Here is a 27480-nt window from a genome sequence, read left to right as displayed (position 1 = left end):
AAGAAATATGTAAATAATATATATATATGTAGACTTTACCCTCTCTCATCACTAGTCTTTTCTCTGTTCTGAATTCTTGAACAACCCTGGAGTAAGGGTGGTCAGTGTTTAAATATACTTTTTTGGTTTTATTTAGACGTTGAACATATTGAAGAGAAAGGAGGCTAGCCTATATTATGATGATTGGAAAGTAGGCCCATATATTAGACAGAATCTACCTTTATTCAAATAAAATGGTTTTGGGTGAGGGGGGATTATGGAAAACTAAACTGTCCCATAATGGGCCTCTGCAGAATTCAATGGACCTCATTCGGATAATTTTATTGCCAAGAGTCATGTATTCACTGTGTGTCTGTGTTGGGAAGACTTCACCGACATGAAAAGAGGGAGAGAGAGAGAGAGAGAGAGAGAGAGAGAGAGAAAGAAAGAGAGAGAAGTCCCTCTCTCACTGGAGGCCAGGCTCTCTCTATATCTGTGAAACATGTCATTGTATCTGGGCTTATTACTGATGCACAGTCTGCCACCGTGTCCTTGGGGTGGGAGGACAACGGCTCTTCTGTCTGGGCAGGGAGGGCACCTCTCAGGGACTCGTAGGCCAGATTTACATACATGATGGGTCTGGAACACAGGCTAGCTCCTACCCTGTCCTTCACGGCCCTGGATGGTATGAATGGAAAATCAAAGCACCATATACTTTTTATTTGATGAGGGATTCCACTCTGATGTAGTTCTACAAGCCAAGCAGTGAGATGGGAAGGCCCTACAACTGACAGGTGATGCATGCTATATAGGACTGCTCTGCCGAAGAAGAATGTGGTGAATGTGTTTGTGTGTATGTGAGGTAGTCGCTAACCTGCAGGGCGGCTTAAGGCATGTCTCTGTGTATTTAAGGCCGATCCAATCTTATAGAGTTCCTGGTATGCAGCAATACATACGTACCAGCCCACTGTAATGTCTCACCTTTGATGGACTAGTCCTGTAGATGATATATGATATGCTTTATAAATGACAGATTGGAAACAAAGGAAAGAAACATCATTTTTATAGATGTATTGATAAGAAATGTTTTATATTGTCACTTTTGTTAAATAATCAAGATCATGAAGAAAAATGTAGATAATGGGACGAAAAAAAAAAAATCAGGGGGAAAACAGAGATTTCCCTTTGCTTGGATCCGTTGATGTTTGCAAAGACACAAGACCTGAAGGTGTCCTGAAAGATTTGACCTGAACTTTGATATCCCTGGCCTCAGGGTTTATTTTGAAACTACGGTAAAACATGTGATACATCCAAAATATCCTTTGGGAAGAATTGATTCTTCAATATCAGCATACACTGGACAAACAATGGGTCTATTGATATCCGAAAGTTTGTTTTATTTTTTTGTGGGAGAGGTTGAGAGAGAGAGATCTTCATTCCTCTCTCCGTTGTGTGAATTGAAGCTGTCAGGTACAGGTAGCAGTTGTTGCTTTCGTTGCCTGGTCAGTGTAACACAGGAGTCAAACAGAATATATCTATAGATTTGAGTGACAGAGAAGGCCGTTATTCAAGTGATGTGGAAATGTAGCGCTATTGAAGAGAACCTTCTGTAGTCCATTTAAAAAATACATGAAGCCGAGGCAATGGGATTTGGTTGGGTTGCCAAAAGGAATGTTGGTGTCCTTTATACTCACCTTGAGTTGTTAATCCAAGAATACGTTGCTAGCGGAGTATAGAGCAAATTTTACTCTTAATCATCTGAAGCAATTCTATCCACCGTTGAATGAGCCTTTATAAAACAGAAATGATGCACACAATGAGAACAATTATTTTAAGTTGTTTTACCCCACAAAGGCATTTGAATGGTAAGCATGGCATTTGTCTTCCCTGTTTAATCCTGTTCTCTATCAAAGCCAGATAGGGAGCAGCGACATTGAAATGCAACACTCGTATTGTTTAGTCTGAAAAATATTCAGTAACAGGAATAAAAATCAGTAGTCACTTGTCGGCGGTATAAAATGAAAAAGATGAGCATTCACGGAATCTGTCTCCACTAACCTTTCATGCAAAATAAGAAGCCATTTCCTAACTCTAGACGTGTAGCCTTTATTCCCTTTCCATGTGTCTACAACCAACGTAGCTTAAGAAACTCTGATCAATATGTCAGAAGTCCGTAAGGCCAGTCGTACACTTTATTAAAGCGCTCCTTCACTGTCTCAGAAACCAAAGGGTTTGGGGGGAAGGTGGGGAAGGGGTCAAACCTGAAGGTCGAGTCTGTCACCATTCAAGAATAATGAACAGCAAGAGGCCTGTATTAGAGCGGAGCCATTTAATACAGCGAAAAAGAGACCCTACGTTTTGTAGCTACACTGATTCCTACAAGCTTGAACATTTTGGCCCATACCCTCAGCCATGGCCTTTATAACTTATGTGAATCAATCAATCGATACTGACAGACACATACACACGTTCAAATATAATCACTGAAAACCCTCCATGGAAACAAACTTAATTTATTAGATCAAACTTCTGTACTTACTGTAAATAGAACAGCACTTAGATTTTGCAACAAAAGCTGCACAATAATATTAATAAAACAAACAAATTACAAAAGATATTATGGCAACCACCTTTCTGAAGATACATAATAAATACCTAAATCTCATCCTCTCATCCAAGAATCGTCTTCCTTTTTAGATAAAAACACATTACAGCTGACATTCACAACTACATAGATTGCATAATTGCCATTTAAAAACGTATCTTCTTGATAAATAAGTACGCTGTGTTGAAGTGAAAGCCGGAAAAGCAAGTATGTGTGTACGCTTTTATGTGCCGATATAATAAAGAGGGGGAAAAGGAGATTGGATTATAAAATTCTTGATGAAATATAATATTAACACTTCATAACAGAGACAAACACGTAAATGTAGGAGCCTTCCCCACAATAAGGATAAATGGTTTGTATAAATATAATTCTAAAGTGCATCTCTCAAAGACTGCATGAAAAGTAATCCACAGTCCTAGTCAGAAAAATTGAAACAGTCCGAACAAACAATACCAGAAAAGGATATACACATCTACATATATGTATAAATATATATAGATGTATATAAAACACACACACACACACACAGATTGAACGTGCAATAGACATATTATTTTCCAAAACAAACTATATGTACATGCACACATCTGTTTTTGTTAAGGTGTTTTTTTTGCTACTGATGAAGTTCAGGAAGGGGAGAAAGTAAATACGTTTCCTTTCACATCATTCACAAGTGATATCTACTAGTTCTGTGCCCTTAAGAATATTATTTGTAGTTTTCATACTTGGCTGATCAAAAAGACCACTTGTTTTCTCATTGACCTTTAAAGCAAACTTAGGTGATGTAAGCACAAGGCGGTGATCAAGTTCATGTTGTCCTCTCAATCTTTAAATTATCTTCAGATTAAACTCATTCTCCTTCCGTTGCGTTCGCGTCGTCACCTATGGGTTCGTTCCGGGCGGTGGACCGCGGCGTCGCCCCCCCCCCTGTCTCTTGAGCTAGATCTTGGGCAGCTTGGGCGCGCTGACGAGGGGGTGGGTGTCCTGGAGGAAGCGGCGCCCCGCTCCCTTGTAGTCGTAGGTGCAGTCGTGGGCCTCGGCGTAGCGATGCGTCGCGCAGAAGTTGTTGCCGCACCTGAGACGGGACGCAAACGGCAAGTTCCAAGCGTGTTATGTTCGGCTAGAGCTCTTGTGTAGGGAGCCAGGGGTTTGTTTCACCATGGTCTAAAGTGATCACGCTTCTTACACAGCTACTTAAAAAGGGCAATCAATGATTTGACACAAAATATAATTAGATGATACAGTTGCTAGAGAACTGGGTCCGTAGCAACAGTTTGTTAATAATGGCAGTGTTCTGCTTCTGCAAAGCCATGAAACTAGTTTGGAACCAACCACGACAGGGCGAGCCTTCAGTGGTTCCTCATCACCACCGTGATTGATTTTCGACAATAACACAGAGTGGCCTTTCTTAAAGTGGGTAGGGGTAGCAAATCATTCTCCAGTATGGATGTGGGGGGAATCATACCCAGGATACCTTGCAGCTGGGGGTCAAACGCCCTAACCATCCACCTCAAGAGATCCGGCCTTGCGTACACACCCCTTTCATCCATAAACTTTGACCATGAGTCTCATAAAAAAAAACAAGAAGGAAAGGCGGGTTTGAGTTACTTCGGCTCAAATTACTTTGCCTCGAGGTGGAGGAATCATGGAGGGATTCCCTCTTTACCACGCTCCATTAGGTACCAGTGTGATATTAAATACCATTTGCTGTGAAACTGGTAATCAGAGCTATATATTGGTTTGATCTCTCTCGCCCACTCTCTCTCGCCCACTCTCTCTCTCAAAATGGAAAAACAACAAAAGTATGCTATGTCAATAATGACGCTGTGTGGCGCACCCCTCCTATAACGAGATATCAGAGCCGCAGCACGGTTTCCATAGCATTCCATCACCAGGTAAACATAAGGACTTAAAGCAGATTGAAAACCAAAGGAACTTAGTCATATACAAAACACAGATCTTCATGTTGCTTTCTATTAAAGGAACATACCAACGCTCAGTTGGTACAGGATCTACATTAATTGAAGTCTTAGGCCGCGTTCACATCTAGCGTTTTTTAAAATCTGCCAGCGCTTGATTACCATTATATTCCTATGGAGCAGAGCGTTTCTGGAAAAAGTCACAGCCGCTTTTTTAAACACCTCTCCCAGCGTTTTTTTCTGCCATACGGAGCGTTGAAAAAAGTTCAACTTTCAGGAAGAAAGCGGCCGACGTCAGGCGTCTTTTGGGCAACTGACCAATCACAAGCGGAACATTGACACTTCGTTACGAAGGAAACTCTCAACTGTCAAAACAAGAAACAATGGCAGACAAATCACTCGGGAAAGTGCCGTTGGAGCGATTAATAGTTTTAATTACAGAACATGTCGAGATCTACAAGATGTCTAATGGGCCCTAGCCTGGATACGTAGTAGGCGAGTAACGTCGGGTCTAGAATGGATTCGTTGCTAGGTGATATAAAAAACGCTCTGAGCTTTTAGATATCCCACAATGCCCATAATCTCAACCTACAGGCTTAGATCAAGGCAGGCAAGTCAAAGTAGTCTTTTTAGGTGGAGGAGTCACACTGGAGCACTGGTCGCCTCAGACAGCACCATGGACGCCCAACGCTAGCAATAGGAAGGAAGCGTTCAGACTCGAACCAAGCAGGGCATATTCTGATAACCTTTAAATATGTCTGGCCAATATTGGATTGGTATTTACCACTCTGTATTTTGATCAGCATTTTTCCATTTGATGAATAAAGTGCTAGAAATCTACTTGGTGAATAAATACGCACAGGGTAAGCTGGAGGGGTGGCAGCCAAAGAGAGAGAACACACTAGAGTCCAAATAGTCCCTCAAGAAAAATGCGGCGTTTTTTGTGATTGTTGCAGCCAAAAATCCTTGATTATGAGGCACGTTTTCTTAAATAATGCGGTAAAATATGCGGCATATTTACGCAATTTTATGCGATGAATTTGCGGGAACTTGCAAAAATTGGGGGAACTTGCGAAAAAAATGGGGATTATGAAATCATGCAAGCCCCGCATATTTTGCGCTGAAATCGGCAATTTATACGGTGAAAAAATGCAGCCCCCGCATGAATATGCAGACTTTGGCTGATTATGCGTTGAATTACGCGATCGCATAATAGCGTTTTCCTGGAGGGACTGAAATACCTGCACTCATAGCTGCTCGCCAGGCCAGTCTTCTTGCCACAGCGGAGGCAGTGCTTGGAGATCCTTTTCTTGCTGCCTACGGGGGCCTTGACTGGAGGTAGGTGGTATGTTGGAGTGCCTGATTGAAAAAGAGAAAAACAACAGCTTAATTAGCTTTCAGCAGCATGCGCACAATGGTCCGTTGTGGAAACTAATAATTAAAAGGGTAAGTGTGCGGCCAAAAATCACAGACCTGTCATTTCTGCGTACACTCAGTGAGAAATATTCAGATCACGCATTTAAGAAAAAAACCAAAATACATGTTTTTCGGACAAGCAGCAGCCACCCGTGTCCGGCGTGATGTGTATGTGACACACACACACACACACACACACACACACACACACTTTTAGTTTTAGACGGGTGTAAACGGCGCAGATAAATCTGCCAGTGGCTGTGATGAAGCTCTCTGCCGTCGGGCGGCGGGGCGTGAGATTGGATTTTGAGTTGTGTTTTCCCCACGCGCTCGCTTTCAACCGCTATAACAACGGGCCCCGCACACACACACACACACACACACACGTTCTGCAGGAAGTTCTGCAGACCACCTGGGGAACTAGTTTGAGGAGAATCAGAGCGGGATTTATTATGCATGAGAAACCTAAGGCCAGGATGTGGACGAGATCTGTGGGTTCTGCGAGACACAGAGCAGGGATCAGCGGGGGAACCATTTTTGTCATCGTCATGTTTAGAAACTCACTGTCCCATGTACGAGGGAGGCAAGGGCCAATGAGGCCTGCACTATTAATATGATCTGGGATTTCTCTCAGGCAGACGCCAACGCACCAAGTGGTGGGGGTTGTTAACTTACCACTATATTGTCTGACTCAATAAAAAAAAAAAAAAATGGTAGTGTGTGTGCGCGCGTGCGTGCGTTACAAAGAGGGGGAGGTAATCTGATGGGAACACACTCATGACAAAGACAAGCACGGATATGTAGGAGCCTTCCACCAAATAATGTGCGCGTTTACCCTTTTGCTAGCTTGTGAATACTATGACTCCGTATGCTCAACTATGATTCTCTGTTCTCCATCACCGATACAACTAGGTATATGGAGCCAGTGGTCCATGACAGTAAACTGACGTTGGACGACTTGATTGACGTTTGACTGGACTTACCGAGTCGCCGGATGGTCGTGGAAGCCCCGCCTGCCGAGCCCACACCGTTGGATGCCTGAGTAATGACAACCACAGCAAACAGACAGCAGCCACGAACACAGCAATTAGGGACCACTACAATTAAATACATAATCCCCATTTCCAATTGACTGAAATTGACCACACTGATAAGAGTGGCAGAACAAAGAAAACAAACGGCCACTTCATTTCTATGGATCAAACTGCAGCAAACCCCCATGCTACGGTCTGCAGTCCAGTCTGCTTGTATACAGGGCTGGGCTGGAGCAGGCTCACCATGTGCGCCACGGCTCTGTGCATGGGGGAGATCTGTCTCAGAAGGTCATCCTGAAAGAGCTGTGCGCTGGCCGTGGCGGCAGGGGGCTTGGACCCCAGGCCCACCTGTCTGGAGTTGGGAGGAAGCCCCGACGGACGCCTGTCCACCGGGCCCTGACCCGCCGCCTCGGCGCGGGCCCCGGAGGCCCTGGAGGCCGCCAGCGAAGCCAGCAGCTGGGAGTTGCTCAGCGTCCCCAGGGGCTCCTTGCAGGCGTGGTTGGCCAGCTTGGTGATGCCCCGGGCCGCCTCCTTGGAGAGGATCTCGGGCCTCTTGCCCGGCGTGTCCACCTTGATGCCCCGGAAGCGCAGCGGGCGGGGAGGGGGGCCGCCGGAGGAGGAGGACGGCTGGGGGGTTGGGGGGCTGCTGGGCTCCGTCGGGGCGGCCAGTTGTGCTTGAGGGTTGCAGTCGGAGTAGGAGCAGGAGGAGGAGGAGGGGGGGGGTGGGGGAGGGGGAGGGGGAGCCGGTGAACTCAAAGGGCTGAGGCAGCGCCCTGTCCGGGGGGACGGCCTTCGACGCGGCCGAAGGCAGCGGTGGGGACGGGCCGACGTGCACGGAGCTGCCGAGTGGCGTCCTCCTGTCGCCGGGCCCCAATGCCCAGGTGCTGAGCAGGGAGGGGCTGGGGGGAAGCTCCAGGGAGGGCCGTCCCCCTCCTCCTCCTCCTCCCCGGGCCTGGCTGGACACGTGGCGCTCCGTCGGGCCCTCCGCGCAGGGCCGGCCCGCCTCCGGGCCGGCCTCGGGAGGCCGCGGCGTCCGGGCGGAGAGCGGGGGCAGCTGCGGGTACACGCAGTCCCGGGTCAGCCTGCTGCCGCCCACGTCCAGCCGGGACACCTTGGGCGGCGGGCGGATCCTGGCCGGCGGGGCGCCCGTCTCCCACGGCTCCTCCTCCTGCAGCATGTAGCAGGAGGAGGAGAACGGGGGCGGGGCCCGCCGGGCCAGCTGGGACAGGTGCAGCGAGGAGGAGGAGGAGGAGTGCTGCGCCGCGGGCGGGGACGGCCCGGCGGTCTCCCGGTCCCGGAGCGGAGGTAGGTGGGTGTGCGCGTGCCACGGGTGGTTGAGTTGGGGGAGCGTGCGGAAGAGGCGGTGGTGGTGGCGGGCGCTGGGCGGCCCCTGGGGACAGGGGCCCGGCAGGGGGCCGGCGGGGGGGTGTGGCTTCAGCTTGGCAGACTTCTTTTGGGAGGAGCGGGAGAGAGACGAGGAGAACGGGGAAAGAAGAAGCCATTTAAAAATCACGATTCCTTGATCAGAATGAGGAACTCCCTCGTTGATGATCTCAACAGGCAAAAGTTGACCTCGACATTCAGCATTTACAAAACTACTCCTACTACAAACTAATTATATCATCCATTTAAAATGCATTTTCGATTTTAGCTTTTTGTTAAACGGATGTGTTCTTTATTCTTCTCTCCGTCCTGTGCTTCCCCCTCAAACACCTACCTTCCCCGTCTGGGGTTCTTAAAGCCCCTCTGATCCCATAGCGGGTCGTCTGCCGGAGCCTCCTACCTTCTTGCTGAGGTTCATGTCCTCCATCTTGGCCTTGAGCAGCTTCATCTTGCTCATGGTGATGGAGTTCTCCAGGCTCTGCTGGGCCACGGCGCCGCACTCCCCGTCCGCCTCGTCATCGCCGTACACGTGACACACCGAGCTGCTGGCGCTGGGCAACGACAACCACGCACACGCACACGCACACGCAACTATCAGCCATCAAGTCATCTGGCAGATGCAATAATTCAAAGTGACTTGAGAGTGTTTTTCTTTGGTGTCTTGATCAAGGATTGGAGGCTGGGATTGTAACCCTACATCCATCCATGAATACATGCAATAGTCCCTGGCAGTAAGAATAACATCAATAATTAATTGAATTTCTATAAAGCTTTACATCTCAGCTTTACATCATCTGTGTCTGCGTCTGTGTGTGTCCGTGTCCGTGTCTGTGTGTTTCTGTGTGTGTGTGTGTGTGTGTGTGTGAGAGAGTGTCGCCCTACCTCATGGACTCTGAGAGGGGTGTTAGGGTGCCGTCGCCCCGGTCCACCACGCGGAAGAAGTTGAGCTGGTCGCCCTCGCGGTACACCAGGAAGGTGACCTGCCTGGGGCCCGCGCCGCCCCGCGGCCCCCAGCCCTCCTCCCGGCTGCCCTCCATCAGCTCAGCCACCTCCTTCATGGGGTCCTCCATAGTCACTGACAAAGAGTAGAAGAAAAGATAGAAGGAACGAACCAAATATGGATAAGAGGAAAGAGACAGAGAGAGACAGAGAGAGACCGAGAGAGACAGAGAGAGACAGAGAGAGACAGAGAGACCGAGAGAGAGAGAGACAAAGAGCGACAGAGAGAGACAGATTTAAAATGAATGATTTATGAACAATTGCAGGCCTATTAACCTTTCTTTGAGTAGGGAGTCTATTATCTTGGGAGTACAAAATGCATAACACAGCTAAATATATAAATTCTTATCGAAAGTAGCCTGCTTGTGAAGGGCAGATTAACAGGCAAGTGAGTGACAGGGTGTCATTTTTCCCTAAGGCGATGCCCTAGTTTGGAACTTCTTAACCACTTCCCTTTCCTGCGTGAACCTTGCAGAAGCTCATGAGACTGTTGGTGAACGATACTTTTTTTCCATTAATAAGGTAACACTAACGCTATCTTTCAAGCAAACAGTACATTCCTTAAGCGTCAAATATCGTGGGCCCACAATTTCGCTCCACTACTCAGAATTAGCACGTCACACATTTACACAAATTCCTCAAGCATTCAATGCTTAACAACAAACAAAAACCTGAAGCCTAACTGAAAGATCAAAACATCTCTCAACCTGCAGGTGGTTATCCCACAGAGACATTGGCATTGCAATCAAACGACACATGTCAATTGCCTGTTTTGCACTAGACTGGTGTGATGTGTAACACAACCTTGGGGGAACAGCCTGGGCTGATTCATAGCTAAACCATGAGCTACATCCTGGGATGGCTAACCGGAGTAGTGGCATCCCTATTTGCAGCTGTGACCTCAAGGACGGTCCCCTGCTTTATCACTGGAGTGTGCACTGCCCACTGTGTAGGGCTCACTGTAGCACCTTAAGTTACGATGTCAATTCAGTTCAAAGAATGTCCACCACGAGGGTCAGTGTTTGCATGTGAACATACTGACCGCCACGGTTTATTTACCTCTGCGGGTGTTAATGGGTCCACCCCTCATCGCCAAGACCAGCTTCAGTGTGCAGCCCTCTGCAATGCTGAAAACCATGAGAGACGGTTGATGGAGAGCTGGAAAAAACCATATCGCCTTACTACCTCCCACTGTCCTCACCACAACGACCCCCCCCCCCCCCCGCCCCTTACACTAGCACCTTCCACCATGTGTGTATTCACATCGAAAGGAAAAGGAAAAAAGGGACGGGGATTGACAGCCGGTAAAGCAGACCTTGCTGGGATACAGTGCCTTACATCTACAGTGGGAGAGAGATGGGGGAGTGGATTCTTATCTACAATTAAAATGCATTTGAAGGATGTAGAGGAAGGAAACGTGGGCCCACTACTGGGACTTCTGCAACCGCTAAATGAACCGTGTTTTTGGAAACAGAAACGCTGACTGATCTGGATTGTTCTTGAGAGAATTCAAAACAAGTCGCAATTATAATGCCACCCGCGTCTTGCCAGTGAAAGGCAAGAATTTGCATCTCTTAGGTTGGGCGCTCACGGGATGAGCAATCTTTTATAGTGCCAATATACTACTTCTGCTTATCCATTGAAACCTGCGTTATTCTGCTTGACTGAAATTGTGACACTTTCAGAACACACAGAAAGCAATGCCAAAACAAGTCATTTATTGTGTTAAAACAATTGCCATCCTCTTTTTAAAAAAGGCTTTGTACACAGCTCGGAAGGAACACATACAAGGAGGCTCAGGGAAGAACAGGCTTTACCCATAGTCGTGCAGACAGTAGTCGTCATCCAGCTCCAGATTGTTCCAGATAAGGTGTTGCTGGGCAACAGGGATGCCTTGAGAGACACAGAGTAAAATAAGAGGAGAGAAAACAAATAAAGAGATGTGGCCATTGAGGGAGGAGAGGCTGGTTCTAAAGACCAGTCATAACACAAACCACGGATGATGAGACAAGAAGGACAACTCTTCACTGCCCCCTATAGGAACACATTATGTTAAAAACGCCAAGGTTATTCCAATAACCACAGGGAAAAACTGTCAGAGTTAGTGGTAAAAAACTATTTAATTAGGCTGCAGGATGATTAAAGGTCGTCACCATATAGGCAATTACTTAGATTTTCAATGTAGATACAAGACTGCATATCCAATGGATCTCACTGATTTTGCTTGCATCAGCATATTAATATATAAGTCCATCAATCTAAACCTTTTATATTCAAATCTAAAATAAAGATATAGTCATAAAAAACACAAAACAAGCTTAAAACCATCTGCTTTACAGCCAAGCTGTTGCTTGGAAAGAGCGAGCGGCTCTCTCTCCCACCAGGGCTGACCTCTCCTGACCTCCATGTGGGAGGTGAGCCAGCGCTTGTGAGTGAGCAGCAGCCCCTCCATTGTGGAGCGTAATGCCCCATCAACACACACACACACACACACACACACACACACACACACACACACACACACACACACGCACGCACGCACGCACGCACGCACCCAGAATAAATCTTAATGTGAATCGAGGAGATTTGTAAAAAGGATTCAGACAAAGCCCCATAGTTAGTTCAATAGCTTCCCTGGATATCTACCGGAAGGGATTCGAGAACTACAAAAGGGAGGAACTCAAACAAGGAACGGCCAGCGGACTGTCAAATTAGGTGACGTTCAACCTCTTCCAATCTGATGAACAGATAATGACAGCAAGGCAAGGCAAGTTTAACTTAGCTGAGAAAATGTCATACATTTTGGGGACATTTTTGGACATCATATTTAAATATGGTGCATGACTACGATTCAACCCACCCACATAATTTATTCAGAATAAAATTAGATTGGACGTGAGATTGTTTGGACTTGAATGTGCTGAATAAAATTGTTTATGAGTCACGACGTGCCACGGCAGTGAGCGTGGTTTGGAGGTTCACCGCCAGTCATTTGGGCCCACAGCAAACAGCTGAGTCAGTGACAGAAGGGCAGAGTGAAGAACCACTCGTGGTCACCGTCGTACCTTCCAGCCTCTGGATTTTAGACTTGACCGAGAGGACTGCCTCGAACGGGGACACTCGCAGCTCGAAGCAGGTGCCCGTCAGCGTCTCTATGAAGAGCTCCATGGTCTCGTAGATGGGGAGCTTGTACTGGAACGGTCCCGGGCTGTGGTCATCGTAGAACGGCGGCTCCTTTCTGTCTGCCATCTTGTCTGGAGCTGGGTGGGGGGGGGGCACTGGGGAAGAGGGGAAAAGGGGTCTTTAGGGAGAAGGGTGAGCTGGCAGGCTGGCCCAAAAGGACGGAGACAGGAACAGGTGGTGCTGGCTGGCCTGGATGTGGTCACGCATCATGTAGGATGACCACAGCTGTATTAAAAAGATTTAAATACACCTTCAGTTTCTGGAATGTGTTGATGAATAGCTGGCTTTCTATGTGCATGTCTGTTCAATTAAAAGAGCGGAGGCAGGTTTAACATAACACGTTTAATTGCTTCTGATGAATCAAATCCCAATTTTAAAACAGCACACTCCAGATCACTAATGCAATTCTTGGACTCCAATGCCCCTGACAGTAACATTATGTGTTTTTGGCAATCAGATATTAATCAGATTTCACCAAAGCACAAATAAATCAATGTACAAAGGGGGTCCTAGTGTCAGACTGTCGGTGTAATTCAGTCACATTTAACAATGAGTTCTTTGGAGGCTACAACATTTCTATCAATATAACAATGGTCAAAATGTGCAAACTCAGCACAAAGATAATCCAATTAATGAGCCCGGTAGAAACACCCAGGTGATGGATTGGGAACATCTCTAGATTTGGCTATTTTTTTATGGATGGATGATGGATCTCCTTAACACAATAACTTGAGGGACTTTGCGAGTCGAATTACGCATGGCCTTTTGAAATACCAAGCCGGAGCAACCGATTGGAGAAAAAAAATTGACAAGGGGAAAGAAGGGACACCACATTGAAGAGGGTCACCACATTGAAGAGGGTCACCACATTGAAAAGGGTCACCTGTAATGTGCTGTTGGTGACCACAGTTAATATACCACTATAGTCCCTTGTAGGCCCTTGTTTTTAGCCATAACTCAAAGCAGGAAAGGTTGTTAAAGCAGAACAAACACCAACAAGAACTGAAGACACCTAGTACATCTTTTAAGTAACAAACATGAAACAGTTGGCAGTGATTCGCACATTTGATATTGATAGACGCTATCCACCCCGACCACAGGAGTGCAAGGTCAGGTCGGAGCAGTGTTGTATCGCTTAGTTAGGATGGTCCTCTCTAGTTAGCAAGCATCTTAGAAGAAACAAAGCAACAAACGCTAGCACAAAGCAATAACTAAGCAACTTCTTTTTTACACGATAACGTCAGAAAGCAGCGACGACTGGACCTACTAACGTTACCATGTTAACAAACAACCCAAACAATGGCTAACGTTACCTTTTTTCGATGGCTAGCTAGCCTGACTTGTTAGCGAGGTCCCTGCTCCGGATCCCCTGTTCAGATTATGGGGTTAGGTGATGCATAAACCACTCCGCCATTTATTTGGGATTCGCACAGAAAAAAGGGGAATGAATATTGTTGGAGAAGAAATCATCGCGGTGTTCTGGACAGTGCCATCGCACCTGTCGTGCTAGGACGCTGAAGAAAACCTTGGCGACATCTTTCGATTGACAACAAAGACACAGTGCAACGTCATCTGGAGGGGGTTCCAGGTGTCCAATCAGCAGGCAGAAAACTAATTTTCACCCTTGGGAAATACATAATAGTATTCTTTTGTAAATGCAGGATATGAATACTGTGATATTAGATTACCACCACATATCGATGTGTGGATATCAATTACATTTAAAAGTAACCAGGCTCGAACACCAGATCAAATACAGTTTGCTTCACTGTGTGAAGCTAGGCCTGATACTAAACGAGGAGTCATCACTCTTTTAGTGTAATACATTTGGACAATTAGTCAACAATCACTCAATTGATACTGGAATGCATTGTTCCAGTATTTATTGTTCCAGTATTTATAGAGTACAAAAAAAAAGAAATAATCACACACATTTCAGGTAGCATAAAATACGTTTCTTTAGTTAAAACAAATCTCATTTTTTCACAATCAAAGTTAAGAAATAGGCATATTTCGAAATAATAAAAACACTGGCGAGAAGCAAGTGGCGTGAAGTAAACACATAATGACAACCATGAAATTGCACAAACTAAATTACTTGGAATCTCAACATGGCAAAGCCAAATAAAACAAAGGTTTGTTGAACAATGGTTTACTGTTAAGTCTCTGCAATGAGGCAAAGCATTCAGTATGCTTGTAAAGTGCTATGTATATTACATAAAGTGAATCGTTTTTCCATAGCTGTTACATACATTGCTATGCTTCTGAGATGATTTTAAAATGCTTGTTGGACGTTGATTGGAATCACTTGTGTTAGCTCCTTTATTATCCCTCCAAAAATAAGCCACGATATTTCATATAAATAGTCTATTAACAGTGTTGTCGTTCGAACTCTGCTTCCTTAACCTTAATTGTCTTCCAAAATAGTGACTGTCAAATTGTACAAATGTACTGCACGGAATCAAGTAAAAGAAGCTCTTCAGTTCCCGCCGAAAGCGTTTAGCGGATCATCAAATATGTTTGCAGACTCTGCCGGCACACTATTGTCCTGGGTTGGTTTGCTCTTCTTGGATTTAGGAGGAGCCTTCTTCACTGGTTTTACTTTGTTTGAAGAGAAAATATCGTCTGTGGAGGAAAAAAAAAAAAGTTGTGTTATTAAGACAACCATGAATAAAAAGGGTTTTAGGTAAATTCGTGCAGTTCCCGTTTAAACGTGCCAGTTCAAAACAGATCAATCGTTGGGCGTCGCAGAGTAATTTGGAACCTATCACACATCAGAATTTTTTTTTTGTTTCCAATTGGCTTACCCATATCATCGTCAAATATCGATTTGGTGTCCATCTTCTTCTTGGGCTTATCTTTCGGTCCGGAACTCATCGTCAAATCAGCAAAAATGTCAACATTGTCATCAAATAGGCTGGCCTCCATCGTCTTCTCTTTGTGCTTCTTGTGACCAGCTTTAGGCAGAGTGGTTTCGTTGTCCTATGAAGAAATAACACCAAAGACAAAGAAATGGAATGCTAATCAGATAAAATCCTTAACGCGCTTTCCACAATCTAACAAACTACCTCTTCCAAGTTGTAATCGATATATGAATTTTCATTACGAATTGCAAACAACCGCTGTACCTGAAATCTATCCAGTTTGGCAGGGCTGGAGGGGGTCCTGCTGTCTGAGGTTGAACTCGGGGTGGAGCCAGTGCTCATTCCAAAGATATCCTCGTCATCGTCGCCATCCTCATCAGCGTCTTCCATGAAGGACGGCGCCTGTGCTTTCTTCGCCCTCGGCTTCACCTTTTGGAACAGGTCACTGGTCGCCTGCTGGTCGAAAATAGACACGGGGGCGGGCCCCCCGGCAGGAGACGGGTCCGGGGCCTTCTTGGTGATGCTGGGGGCGGGAGGCGCGCTGCTTTTGCTGACCGCGACCGAGCCGAACAGGTCCTCGTCGGAGGAGGACAGCATAGGCTGGGCGTCGCCGCTGACCTCACTGGAGTCCGTCTCCCCGGGGTGGGTGGACACGGGCAGCGAGAGGACAGAGGGTCTGGTGAGGGACTCCGTGAAGGACAGCTGGGAGGGCGAGGGCGTGGGGAACGCACTGGTCCCACTGGGTTTAGGCAGCATGGGGCGGGGCGCGCGGAGGTTGGGCTTTGGGCCCGTGGTTGGGAAGCCCAGAGTGGACGTGGTGGGGTTGAGCCGGGGGTTCGGCTCCACTGCGCTGTCCTCTTGGTCAGAGACAGAGCGCTGGACAGACTGCTGCCTGGCCGCCCGAGACTGGGGCCTGCGCTGGCCCGAGCCTTTGACACGACTCTGCAGGAGGAGATGGTTCAACGCCTCATTAGGTCGGGTAAGGGTATCGGCATAGATAAGCAGTTTACTGTATTCACATTCAAAGACAGGGTTAACTCTATTCAAGCTAGGTGAGGCCATTTATTTTAGCATCTTATTTTATATTCATATTTGTCGAAATTCTCCCTACATCCCGAACAGGCAATCAAAAAAATAAAAGCAGGTCTCTGTGATTGTCGCAGGCCTATTATAAGCCCATGCAATCAATTAAATGTATGGCATTGAATTTAATTTGGCCAAAATTAAATTATGAAATGGCCCACCTGACTGACTACCTAGAGCAATCTGCCCATGCACTGATTGTGAATAACAATTTTTTTTTTTTTTCTATGCTGATTCATTCACAAGGCTAGGCAGGCTAGGCACACCTATTGCAATAGCTAGCGAGCTAGTCATGTCTTTGGGGAGGGGCTTTGGAGGGAGGCAGAGTATTTTTTCAGTTGAATACTTTCAGAATCTAGCTTGCTTGGGATAGGTTATTTTAAATTACCTTTGCATGATTTAAGATTAGAGAAGTAGTTGAAATGACTGAAATTCACTATACAGGATAGGTTGAATGCATTCATTTAAAAAACCCATTAAGACATTCCCATTTGGTTTATTTAATTTACATTAGAAATTAAGTGTCCCAATAGGAGGATCAGCCCCTCACAATAGCGAGGGGTTCACACCAGAGAATACGTTCAATGCATTAACATAAGAGAAAGGGTTAACCTAATTAAATGAGAGAATATTCAAGAGAGTACTCAGTAACACAAAACATTCAAGTATGAAACATTTCAAACCAAATTAATCTGCAGAGTGAATGCTGACTACTTGAGATGCTGACCTGGACTCGGCTCTAGATTAGTTACATTACGTTACCTTCCCTTCCCCCCCAGCCCCCCATCCTCACAGCAACACACCTTGTTTGTGCTCGGCAGCGGAGCGACCTGGAGGGGGCTCTCGAAGCTCACCCCCTGCTCCATGCCCGAGTGGGTGGACCCCAGGGGCGTGGTGACGGGGCTGGGGCTCAGGCTGGAGCTGGAGACCCCAGAGGAGGAGCCCGGGGGCGTTCCCGGGAGAGCGCCCCCAGCCCCGGGAAAACGGGGGGCCGCACCGGGGAGCATTGCCTTGGGGTTGATCACAAGGTTGGCCTGGGTGGGCAGAAACAAGGACGGAATACCCTGGTGAGTGCTGTTGTAGTATGGATATACTTAGGAACATATGTAAAAAAAATTAAATATGGATATGTTTTTCCAAGTTGGTTACACACTACATGCATGTATGCAGACCTAGAGCTTATCCCATTGTGCAACTACAGTACTGGTTTAGTTAATAAAGTAAATGGAATCAAGGGAAGCGAAAGAGAAATAAGGGGAAGGGTGAGGTTGAAGCCAACAAAAAAAGTCCACAGTTCCCCATAGAAATGTTGGCAAGAAATGACTGAAAAGGTTGAGCCGAATACATGCTCTCAGTCTGGCACAGAGCGATCAGGGTCATGCCACCGATTGATAATAATAGTTGTATTTTTTCAGTAGGCAGAAACAGTTTCAAATGAAGTCCAAGAAACCTTACTGAGAAACAGACAAGTAGGAATGTGAAACGTCTTTTTCCAGAAGGAATTTAGGGAAAGGAAAAAGGGTTAAGATAGGAAACCAAAAATATGGTTGGTAAAAAAAAAAAAACTAAAATTACTTGTAGTTTTCCGATCCTTGACAAGGGATCTTTGGCCTTTACAGGGCTTGCTGCTGTCCTCTGTAAAGTTGCATAAAAACACAATGCATTTTGTCTTTCGGTTCATTCCTCTCATTTGGGATCCGTGCAGTGGTAATCACGGCATACAAATAATTTGGAATAAATACAAAGAAACTGATAAGAAAAAAACTTTGAACATAAAGTCTGTGGTAAATAAATCCTGTGATACTGGATTGAGTAGGGACTGAACCAAACCATGACTTTACCTCGCTGTCCGGTGTGGAAGCAGCGCTGATGCCTTTCCATGACGGCGTGGGCTCCTGTTTGGGTTTGCTGGGTTTCTTCGCTATTTTCTAGATATTGAAAAATATACAGTTTATTGTTCTCCCTTTTGAGGAACCAATGTAGCGGTGTCATTATAGTGATATTTTTACGTATTTGAAGCACATAGGCTGCCCCCACATAGCCACTAGGAAGCAGGATCGAACACACAACCTGCATTACCCCCACATAGCCACAAGGGAGCAGGATCAAACATACAGGCGGTAATATCTACCCCAGCCACAGAAGGCAGAATCATTAAGACAGGAAGCCGCAGCTAAGACGTCACAAATGCCACGGCCACCATAGGCCACGCCTACTTGGTCCATTTGCAGCGCCCGGAGCCAGAGGAGTTCAGAGAATCATAGGCGCCCCGCAGAGAGCCTCGGGCCTAAGCCCGGGGCTCGAAGTAGCTCTCGATATTTCTCTCTACAAGTGTTAGATACAATTCCCTCCCTTTTGCTTCATAGTTACCATACCGGAATACTTTAACAATAAAGTGAGTTAAAAGCGACCCGTTTCAAACTACTTTCAACAAGAGCACGACAATGTGCATATTCACGGGAAACACATGAATCAACAGAGATTGCAACCGCTTTAGGAATCTCATTACCGGATGAGGAGGCTTGGGCTTAGCGGAGCTGAAGAGGTCATCGTCGTCGTCTGCGAACAGGCTCGGCACGTCTGTCTTCACGGAGCTCGGCTTCGCGCTCTGAAAACACACACACGTACTGTATTTTAGCACACACACACACACACAAAGGCACTGTACCTTTCATTGACACCTTCAGATTGCAAGGATATCCCATGTGTTTTAAGTAATGCGTGAACAGAGCAGATGCTCACACACAGAAGATTCCCTACACACAGAACCAGACGCACACACACGTGGACTGACCACGGTTTTCCCTGAGGTGGCAAACAGGTCAACATCAGGGTCGTTGTCCTTCTGCTGCGTGTCGCTGAACAGCAGCTCCTCGTCCTGGAACACACCTGTGCTCTTTGTGCGTTGCTGTTCCCTTGCAGGCTACACACACACACACACACACACACACACACACACACACACACACACACACACACACACACACACACACACACACACACACACACACACACACACACACACACACACACACACACACATTCTTACTTGATGCATTATATTCCCAGATCGAATCATAATGGTTCATGTATACTGTCTCGGGAACACACCTGTTGTGTGTTTGTAGTGATGGGTGGGCGGACTACGGCACCGGAAACATTCCAATCGCTGTCCTCTTCTTCATCGTCGTCGTCGTTATCATCCCCATCAAAAATACTGACAGGGTTGGCTTTCGTCTTCTCCGTGGTCTCCTCCTCCTCCTCCTCCTCTCCTACATCCGGAGGCGGCAGGCGATCCTCAGTAAGGACGTCCCCCTCAGCTCCTTCTCTGCGCCTGCCAGCCATGATGTCGATGCCCCCGAAGAGGCTGACAGCCCCCGCAGGCTTCTGTTTCCTGGGCTCTCGATCGCTGGCTGGCAGAGAGGAGGAGATTGTGGAGGAGGTGGAAGAGGAGGAGGAGGAGGAGGGGGGCTGCCGATCGGGGACCTCCCCATCGCAGGTGTCCTCCGGAGGCTTGGCCTTCTCGACCACGCTCCCCGAGGCAGGAACCTCCTTGCGGGGCTCTTGGTCGAACAGGGACGGGGCTGGGGCCTTGGGGGCCACAACAGGGGCCTGACAGGAGAGATTGGGAGGGGCATGATAAAGAGAGAGCGAGAAAGACGTTGAGATGACCGAAGCAAGATCATGCTGCAATCATGAAGATTGCAGCAACACATTCTTTTTCAAAATGAAATACAACTAGACCTGTGTGGACCAAAGACAGGGCAAGGGTGCCTTTGGACTGTTGGACGTTACGTACTGGGTTTGATCGCCGAGGTCCACAGTCTACATGCAGGCATCCTTGAGCCAGATGCCTAGCCCCTACCAGCTCCTTAATGACGTGCATCTTCAAATTCAATGCAAGTCCCTTTGGATTGGGGCTTCTGCTAACTTAAGAATGACTGAGAGTAGGTGGACTCACTTTAGTGGCTGATGCTTTAGCACTGGAGCCAACGGCAGGTTTGGAGCCAAAGAGGAATCCTTGGTCTTCGTCGTCTTCAAATAATAACGCCACCCTCTGAGACTTCAATGGACTGGATCCCAAAAAACAACAACTATGAGCAGAGCGATTGGACACAGGGATTGCTGTAACATATCATTATTTATTTATTCTAGTCTTTTAAAAAACAGTGAAAAAGAAGGGTAAATTCCACTCTTGCACACATTTACCAGTTTGACAGTTTGACTGTACTTCCTTAAAACAGGAAGTACATTGCGTGTCTTTGTTGATGTGAACAGGGTCACACCACCACACGTCTGTGGTTGTCTCTACCAAGGCACATACCAAAACGGAACCCAGTGCTTATTTTAAACAGAGGGACAATTAACAAAAGCCATGACCTTGTTTTTACAGATGAGGAGAAAGTAAAAACCACCTGGATGTTTTGGCAGTGGCGAAAAGGTCTTCGTCCTCGTCATCGAACAGGCTGCCGTTGGGAGGGGCTCTAGCGCTGGGCAGGTTGGGAGGGGCTCTAGCGCTGGGCAGGTTGGACGGGGCGCTTACACTGGCCTTCATCCCCCCCGTCTTGGTCTCCGTCCTCCCTGTGCCGGGCTGAGAACCCAACCACTGGTCCTGTCATTCACAAATTGACCCAATAACAGACACGGTTTCCTGTTACTCACTAAGGAAATCACCTTTTTTCATGCATCTATAGAAGGTCAATAATGACTACTTTAAAAAATGGACAATTTTTAGCTCGATTTTATTAACACTTTTAGTTCTCTTTTTGTTATCACTTAATTCGTTTTACGTTATACTGTGACACCCTTAGTTCCCCCACGGAATAACAAGCTTCATCTTATCTCATCTGATTTAGAAAATTAAACCCACTTAAAATAGGATCCTGCCCCTTTCTGACCTCAATGTTCCACACAGAACCTTATCGGTCCCTCGATCCATTCAAAGTGCTGTGAATAAGGTGCATTCAACCGCTCTTGGCTCTTGGCGTTGGCTCAGAGTTCAAGGGTTCTCGTACCTCGTCATCACTGAAGAGGGACAGCGTCTTCTGGGGCTGGGGTGTGGTGGCTTTAGCTTGGCTTGGCTTTGGCTTGGATTTAGCCACCGATGCAAACAGATCCTGACAGGGGAAGAACAGGGTCACGTTGACAGACACAAGTGTGAAAGTAAAGCAAAATAGACGAGAGAAGGGAGATAGAAGATATGATTGTGACAAATAATCACCTCCTCTTCCTCGTCATCAAACAAGGACACTGGGGCCTTGGGCTGTTGTGCAGACCCGGGCTTGGACTGGTTCTTAGAGGGGGTTGGAAAAACCTTGAAGAAATAAGCAAAGAATTATAAAAAGAAATCATATAGGTCATACATCCACTGATCCTACTTATTGATGATCTTGATCCCCTATAAAGGCTCTCGAACCATACCTGCGAATCTTCGTCGTCCGAGAAGAGACCTCTAGCCTGGGGTATCTGCGTCTGGTTACCAGGTGTGGTATGGCTTACAGGAGTCTCTACAGGAGGACCATTCTGAAACAACACGGAAAGGTTCGTGATCCTGTGATGCTGCTGGAAAACAGAGGTTCAATAGCACAATTACGTGTTTTCTACTCATTGTGGATACTAGCTTGACTTCTTGCAAAAACTCTGATGTGATTTAACAATTTCTTTGACTTAAGAGTAAACAATTATAAAGTTCCATCCGATTGGAACTGGTTTAAAAAAAAAAAATAACACAACTGTAAAGCAGCTTGAACAGGTGAATAGCCTGGGAGCCAAAGACGGCAGGACGTGTACTGTGTGTATTCACACCTCCTCCGATTTCTCAGAGCCTTCGCTGGTCGATGCTCGCCGTCTTCTCAAACTCTCCGTCATCAGGCTCTTAGTTCCGGGGCCAAAGATGGAAATAGCCCCAGCAGGCATCTGAACAGAAAGAAAACCAATAACCATTACCATATAATCTCCTCACTGGAGACTACAGAGCCACAGAGCGCACACGGTCAACAAAGCATGCCATGGTTGTGCACCAAACATAATCATTCTAAATAATATTTACACACGCATGTGCGTGCGTTTTCACCTTTTTCTCAGGGGGTTTAGCCCCTTCCTCCACGACTTCCTTTTTGTTGAGCACCGGCGGTTGGACTGCTGACTTCTCACTGAAGATATCCCCCTCATCCTCCTCATCGTCATCTCCGTCTCCCAAGAAGAGATCCGCCACCTTCTTCGTTTTGGATTTTCCCCTTTCAGCTAGGGGGGAAAGGGACATTGCAGTATTCAGTGGAAGTGGATATCGTCAAATGCACCAAGAGGGACACATACTGTAAAGACACGGTCACACCCTCTCACCGGAGCTGGACGTTTTCACGCTTCTCCCACTGAAGAAGTCCTCTTCCTCCTCGTCGTCAAACAGTCCACCACCGATTCCACTGGCTCTCACGGGGGGCTGCTTGGGAGATGGGTGGGCTTTGGGTTTCCCATGGGTGGCGTTCTCCTTGCCCTCCACTGGAGCAGTGCTGTGCCCTGAGCCAAACAGGCCGTTGTCAGCTAGGAGAAAGAGCACAAGACTTTGTTTAGCTGCATTTCCCATACAAACCCATGCACACCTTTACGAACACATGCACACCTTTACCTGGGAACACTGAAACAGCACCTGCAGGTGCCTTCTTCTCAGACTTCACAGATTCTAAGTAGATTAAAGTAAAGCAGAATAAAATGTCCACACACACGACTGAGCATTCTTGAGGCCTACTATGCAGACGAGATCATGTTATAAATAAATATAAATGAAAGCCTGCCTTACCGGCCGTGTGAGCGGCGCTCTTGGCTTGATCTTCCGACGCAGTACGTTTAGGCGTGTCGCCGAAAAGATCCCCCTGAACGACACACAACAGGGGCGGTCCAAACTGGGTTAGCTGTCGGCCATGATCTATGAGAAAATGTTTTAGCCAAAAAAGGTAGACCCTACCTCGTCATCGTCGTCAAACAGCCCCCTCCCGCCACTGAAGAGACCACCTCCACCACCAAATGGAGAGAACTCTTCCTCCTCCATCCTGGGAGGCTGGAACATGTCATCGCTCTCCTGTCTGACGACTGCAGCAGCTGCAGTGTTGAGAAAATCCACAACTCCTTAAAAACAACCCCCTGGACTTCAGAGAAAACTACAATGACCATGAAAGGTGGAGCATGTCACATGTATACACACATGAGCCTAGGTGATGGGAACAGGGGATGGTAAATGAGTTCCCTACCGGGTGACTTCTCAGCTTTGGCCACTTTCTTGCTTTTAGCTCTCTTCTTGGAAGATGCCAATGCTACATGATGTGGAATACATGAGAAAATGATATAATAGAAACAGTCGTGTGTGTGTGTGTGTGTGTGTGTGTATGCATGGATCAGGCGATGGTTAAGAACTGGACACATATTGGAAATGGGTAGAAGGCTTACAGGCACGTTCTTCCTCCCCTTTGCTGACTGGATCCCCTTTGATTCGGGCTGCCAACTCATCCACAAAAGAGGTAGAGCTTGCAATCTAAATTAGAGTAAATAAGCCACAGAAAACTCAAAAGCTCACCAAAGAACATGATTTAAAAAAAGTACTCAAATGGCCAACAGCGGTTATTGTTGTCAAGCAAATAAATATCAGCGATTAAATACCTTTCCCTCATTTTCATCTTCATACTCCTCCTCCTTGTCGGATTCTCCAAATATGTCAGAATCCTCATCCTCCTCTTCGTCTTCCTCGTAACTCAACACTGAAGACTTCTGAACAAGAAGGGTTCACGGTTCAACATGATTCATAACGTTAACAGACTGCAGAAGAAGAAGCCATGTTTGGTCGAAGTGAAAGCTAGCTCACCTTGTTAATACTGCCGCGACCCTCCGCTTCCTCAAACTCTTCATCCGACTGCTGTCAGTTTCAACACACACACACACACACACACACAGTTTTTGTATACAGTTTCCATGTTTTGGTTTGAGGTTACAGGAGCATTATGGGGAATTGTCTCTTACAACTTCTCCTTTGCCGTCTTCACTTTCGATGACGCTGTCTCGATCGCTGTCGATTGACATCTCTGGAATGGGAGAGAACCATGACAAATGTATGAGAACAAAGCGCACCTTCCATTGCAGACATGAAAACAATGTAAACTGAGGTTGTGTTACCGTCGCTGGAGAGGTCGCCAAGTCCAACATCATCCTGCTCCATGAAGGCTTGTGAGCCGATCAAATATGGCAGAGGCCTGTCCACATACAGATCCTTAGAGTAGAGAGAACCACGTTTTAGATGTATATTCCATGTACCTTTTCATATAAAAGACTGCGTAATGTGGGGGTTCACGGTCTGCAACATCGCCTGAAAATCGGAAAGTTGGACAGTTGTTGTCGTTGGCCCAGGATTTGCACTCTACCAAATTCAATTGATTTCCGCTCTACCAAATCAGACCAATTATGTCATAGCGGTGTATGCGGTAGGTGTATGCGGTACGTGTATGCGGTACGTGTGTGCGGTACGTGTGTGCGGTACGTGTGTGCGGTACGTGTGTGCGGTACGTGTGTGCGGTACGTGTGTGCGGTACGTGTGTGCGGTACGTGTGTGCGGTACGCGTGTGCGGTACGTGTGTGCGCTATGGGCACCTTGGGCTCCAGTATAGCCTCCACTCTGTCCATGGCCTCCTCATCCTCAGAGTCAGAGTTCCCTGCTTTGATGTCCAGCTGCTCAAAAGCAGAGTCCAGGACGCGCAGACCATAATTCACAGCTTCCTGCATCTTGGGAATTAGCTCGGCTTCTTTTTGCTCTCGAGTCTTCTCCTGATGACACACACACACACACACACGTTATATGTATTAAAGGCGGAAGCATGCTCAAATAATGAAGGACCCTGAATATTTTATACAGAAACAAGGACGATAAGGAAGGCTTTGTACCTTTTCCGGGTGCTTCACAGCACTCTCCACCTTTGCGATGGGTTCCTCCACCTCTTCATCATATACTCTCTGATACAGATAAAATTCAATTTATATATTATATAAGGATCACAAACCATCTCTTCTTTCAAATTGTAGGGCACTCGGATACTACCAAAGTAACCAATACACAAAAATCTGCCAAAATAATATGAAACATACACAGCTAAAACATTTAGAAAGTGGCAAACTAATAAATAAAATGATACATTACATTTTCTATGAACTGTGTGTTTGACAGCATGAGGAAGTCATTGAAGACTGAGTGCAGGCAGCTGTCTGTGGCTTTAGTGTCTCGCATCAATCCATCTAGCTGCTTCTCAATGTCGTGAGTCTTTGACAGCATTCTCTGGGAAAAGTCTTGTAGGAACAGGAATAGCTGTGAAAAAACAATTATTTGCATCATTAGTCACAGCTCCAGCACGTTGGCCATTTTATTAGGTAACTACTCCTACAGCAGAGCAGATAACACATATTCCCAGACGGTGACTCCACTAGTAAGAAGGTAACACTTTATTAATCTGCGAAGGAACATTCAGTTGTTATAACGGTAAAAAGAACAGTGAATCGAACTTATACAATACAATGATAATGATTATTAATGCACTGCAAGAAAATGATGACTGGAGGGCACGATACTATAGTATAGTATTTGACACACAGCCCACATATCCAGCGTTCGGTCCACACTGCAGTCTAACTGTAGGCATCCATGAGCCTGTCATTGACATGCACCTTAATGTCACCTTACTGAACTCTATGTCAGTCACTTTAGATAAAAGTTTTGACTTAATAGCAAATTACGAGAAGAAATTAAGAAACTAACTAAGTCCATTTGATGAATCTGTTAAAGGGGTAGGTTTTGACTTACCCCTGAATCCGCTGCTAGAGACCAATTGGCACTGGCTTGGCGCATCTCCCCAAGAGTCCACGGTCTCTCCCAAACTTGGTTGTCTTTCCCCAGATGGTTACTTAGGCTCGGGACGTCCGCCCCTCCACCGGGAAAGTCGCTCATCTGTAATAAATTACGACGTCGAAGTCAACCACTTGGGTAAACATTTAGCTTCAATCAACATGAGTCAACAGGTTTGATTTACTAATTTATTGGACGAGTGAAGCAAGCTAGTCAAGTTGTTTGTATACTAATGCTACATTGATCTGGCTCCCGAAGTTACACAATATCTATTGGGCATATGATACATTTAAATCGAAAGGCATTCTAGCTTTGATTGAACGTTATTGACAACAATACAACCGATGTAGCTTGTCTGGTTAGGTAAGGTTAGAAAGACTTGCCAGCTAGCCCAGCTAACGAGCTAATAGAGTAACAAACTACAGCACAGCTAATGCCTAAGAATGCATGCCATATGCCAAGATCTAGAGCGGTTATATATATATTACCTTGAGCGTTTCGGGTTATTCACGAGGTAATTTGTGATCAGAAAGAACGTAAAATGAAATCGATTATGCTAAAATTTGGCCTTTTCCTCATTGGTCTTCTGACAGATCGGCCATGTTCTGTCTGCAGACAGTCACCTGACCTGCATAACGTTGCCTAGCTACCAGAGAGGGGCGGAGCAGAGTTCCCACCAATGAGCTTCAAAGCCCCCCATCAAGACAAAGACGGAATTATATTCTTAGTTTTTCGCAATTTCTTAGACTCATTTTTTCAAACTGAATTTGATTCAAGAATGATACTGATATCTTACTCATCTTGCTCGATTTATGCTCAGACGAAAATATATATTTTTTGATGTTCAATTTGATTTTAATTGTATTGTAATTTTAACGTGTGATTTGATGCTGAGTCAATTAAACTATTGCTAAAAGTAATGCCGTCAAAACGCAATTGTATTGCTCTTAGACTCTGTCTTTCAAACTGAATTGCATTCATGAGTGATACTGATATTTTACTCATCTTACTTGATCTTTGCTCTGACCAAAATGTACATTTTAATTGTAACGTGTGATTTGATACTGAGTCAATCAAAAGAATATTAAAAATGATGCCGGTTTATTGTTTATGAAAGCATACTTCCTATTATATTTAT

At 46.1% G+C, this 27480-nt stretch overlaps 2 protein-coding genes across 5 annotated transcripts; both read right to left on the bottom strand.

Moving 5' to 3' along the window:
- Positions 1 to 1081: 1081 nt before the first annotated feature.
- On the bottom strand, positions 1082 to 14177 carry zfand4 (zinc finger, AN1-type domain 4). Its single transcript, XM_056609933.1, has 11 exons — positions 13835 to 14177; positions 12404 to 12616; positions 11156 to 11231; positions 10398 to 10465; positions 9222 to 9414; positions 8740 to 8890; positions 7658 to 8406; positions 7200 to 7599; positions 6906 to 6960; positions 5748 to 5865; positions 1082 to 3662 (listed from the first exon to the last, which is right to left on the bottom strand). The coding sequence occupies exons 2-11, from the start codon at positions 12585 to 12587 to the stop codon at positions 3527 to 3529; spliced, it is 2130 nt and encodes a 709-aa protein (XP_056465908.1). The 5' UTR covers positions 12588 to 12616; positions 13835 to 14177; the 3' UTR covers positions 1082 to 3526.
- A 51-nt stretch (positions 14178 to 14228) lies between these two features.
- washc2c (WASH complex subunit 2C) lies at positions 14229 to 26985 on the bottom strand. 4 transcript variants are annotated; one of them, XM_056610132.1, is made up of 31 exons: positions 26831 to 26985; positions 26301 to 26444; positions 25644 to 25808; positions 25391 to 25459; positions 25100 to 25273; positions 24629 to 24722; positions 24476 to 24537; positions 24321 to 24371; positions 24119 to 24223; positions 23909 to 23993; positions 23713 to 23775; positions 23430 to 23563; positions 23265 to 23337; positions 23094 to 23147; positions 22811 to 23008; positions 22542 to 22711; positions 22274 to 22384; positions 21890 to 21991; positions 21690 to 21782; positions 21484 to 21585; positions 20884 to 21080; positions 20430 to 20541; positions 19580 to 20080; positions 19263 to 19391; positions 18978 to 19076; positions 18310 to 18396; positions 18044 to 18103; positions 17272 to 17502; positions 15650 to 16327; positions 15329 to 15503; positions 14229 to 15146 (listed from the first exon to the last, which is right to left on the bottom strand). In XM_056610132.1, exons 2-31 carry the CDS (start codon positions 26442 to 26444, stop codon positions 15001 to 15003), a joined length of 4464 nt encoding a protein of 1487 aa, XP_056466107.1. In that variant the 5' UTR covers positions 26831 to 26985; the 3' UTR covers positions 14229 to 15000. The 4 variants fall into 4 exon arrangements, with proteins under 4 accessions (XP_056466107.1, XP_056466108.1, XP_056466106.1 ...); XM_056610131.1 differs by having other exon boundaries at positions 14231 to 15146; positions 24119 to 24226; XM_056610133.1 differs by lacking the exon at positions 23094 to 23147 and having other exon boundaries at positions 14230 to 15146; positions 24119 to 24226.
- Positions 26986 to 27480: the final 495 nt, after the last annotated feature.

The sequence above is a fragment of the Gadus chalcogrammus genome, chromosome 15 (assembly GCF_026213295.1).
Source record: "Gadus chalcogrammus isolate NIFS_2021 chromosome 15, NIFS_Gcha_1.0, whole genome shotgun sequence".
NCBI lineage: Eukaryota > Metazoa > Chordata > Actinopteri > Gadiformes > Gadidae > Gadus > Gadus chalcogrammus.
Note: the sequence above shows the minus strand (reverse complement) of the source record. Positions and strands in the feature narration are given on the sequence as shown.